The sequence below is a fragment of the Emiliania huxleyi genome (assembly GCF_000372725.1).
Source record: "Emiliania huxleyi CCMP1516 unplaced genomic scaffold EMIHUscaffold_3527, whole genome shotgun sequence".
NCBI classification, from domain to species: domain Eukaryota; phylum Haptophyta; order Isochrysidales; family Noelaerhabdaceae; genus Emiliania; species Emiliania huxleyi.
Window position 1 is genome coordinate 1 of NW_005199336.1, and position 1,948 is coordinate 1,948.

Consider the following 1,948-nt stretch of genomic DNA (forward strand, 5'->3'; position numbering starts at 1 on the left):
TCGACCAGTAGAGGAGAAACCAAGTTCAGGATGCGGCTGCTTGGACACCCATGCAAGACCGAGAGCGAAGTCAGCCCGTGCGCTGCCTGACATTGCGCGTGGGTGTGACGCTGCCCGCTTCCTGCGAGCTGTCCGCAACCACGGTGGCCTGCGAGCCGACACCATTGGCTGCTTGAACAATCTGTTCCAGCTGGCCTGTCAAGTCAGCCATGTTGGGCTGGCACACATCCAAGAGCACGCCGTGTTCACGCACGTGCTGGACCAGCTGTCGCCATCCCATCTCGCCGTGTTCCCCGGCTGCGAGGGTGTCCAGCGCACCGACGATGACAACGCGAGCTTTGGGATGTCCGCGTCGTACGTGCGCGTGACCTTGGCTGAGAGTGAGCCCCGTGTGGCTCCACCCTCATTAGAGAGGGCATTGCGCAGGGCCGTTGCGAAATCGGTCATCGCCTCTTCATGGCCCGTGCGACTGGCGGTGGCGAAGGCAGCAATCATCGCCTCCCTTTCAGCTCGGGCGGCGGCAGCGCTAGCCTCTCGGTCAATGCGGGTAGCCGCCGCATTGGCGGCTGCGATGGCTGCAGCGATCTGATTAATGTCGATTTGCGACGGCAGTTGCGCCGGGTTTGCCTCCTGCGGTGGCGCCTGCGTCGGTGGTGCCCCTTGCGGCTGCGGTGGCTCTTGCGCCTGCGGTGCCTCTTGCGGCTGTGGGGGCTCTTGCGCCTGGGGTGCCTCTTGCGGCTGTGGAGGCTCTTGCGCCTGGGGTGCCTCTTGCGGCTGCGGCTCTCGGTCGGTTGGCGGCTGGTCCCGATCCAGTGTTGGCGGTTGTTGCGCCTGTGATGGCCCTTGCGCCTGAAGTGGCTCTTGCGCCGGTGGTGGCTCTTGCGCCCGCGGTTGTGGCTCTTGCGCCAGGTGCGGCTCTTGCGCCTGTTGTGGCTCTTGCGCCTGTTGTGGCTCTTGCGCCGGGTGCGGCTCTTGCGCCTGTTGTGGCTCTTGCGCCTGGTGCGGCTCTTGCGCCGGGTGTGTTTCGGCATCGCGTGCTGCAGTGCTCCGCGTGCCAACAGTGTTGCCATGCAAGGCGTGCATGTACTTGTTCCACGATTTGTGGGATATCGCCCAATTGTAGGCGATGACACCGGTTCGGCAACCGGTAATGGCGTATTGAAACGCGTCGATCAGGACGCATCCGCCGCTACCACGCTGCGCGAGCGCGGGTGGCCCCCTCCCCGCCCTTGGGCTTGGCCGCGGGGCGGACGACCGGACCGCGGCTTGGCGCGGCGAGCGAGGCCGACCACGGGGATGGGGGCCGGTGAGGATGGATAGCGTTCGTGTTGTTGGGCTCATGAACGGGAGGGCGGCACCCCCCGGTGGCGCTCCGGCCGGTGTGCGCTTGGGCACGTGCAGTTGGATTCGGGTACTTTGCTGGTATGGTATCTGTAAACAGTGGCCAGGGGCGGGGCTTGCATTTTTGCCGTCGCCAGTCGCCCTACTCTTAGAGAGAGAAATGAGCAAGAGTGCCTTAGTCCCCCGGCCAAGCAAAAGGATGTCGCAAACCGGAAGCTCCGACGGAGTTCCTTCTATTACGCGTACCATGCTACGACCGCGTACGGAGCCGAGGCGGTTGGCGCCAGGCGCGTTCGTGCCCCACCCTCGACGCCCGCGCGCCCGCCCGCGCGTCCGCCTCCCTCCGGCCCCGGCCCGCCCCTCTCGCTCCTGCGGTCTCCCGCACCACACCGCCAGCGCGCAAGGATCGTCTGAGGGATGGTCCGCACCTCCCTCAAATGGCGCCTTGCCGTAACAATGGCAATATGGTGTGCGTGCGCACGACCACGGACAAGATCGTTCGTGCCCGCTCGCGCCCGCCCGCCTTCCGGCCCGCCCTGCGACGCCCACTTCCCAAACAGCTTCCCGTTCGTTACCGTCACCGACTGCCTGTGTTGCAGGTCGATCA

General features: G+C 65.7%; 1 protein-coding gene across 1 annotated transcript; it reads right to left on the reverse strand.

Annotated features, from left to right (window-relative positions):
* Nucleotides 1-70: 70 nt before the first annotated feature.
* On the reverse strand, nucleotides 71-1,463 carry EMIHUDRAFT_255496 (hypothetical protein; the record flags this gene model as incomplete). The annotated part of the gene is made up of 3 exons (XM_005772682.1): nucleotides 71-217; nucleotides 319-1,197; nucleotides 1,416-1,463. 3 exons carry the CDS (start codon nucleotides 1,461-1,463, stop codon nucleotides 71-73), a joined length of 1,074 nt encoding a protein of 357 aa, XP_005772739.1.
* Nucleotides 1,464-1,948: the final 485 nt, after the last annotated feature.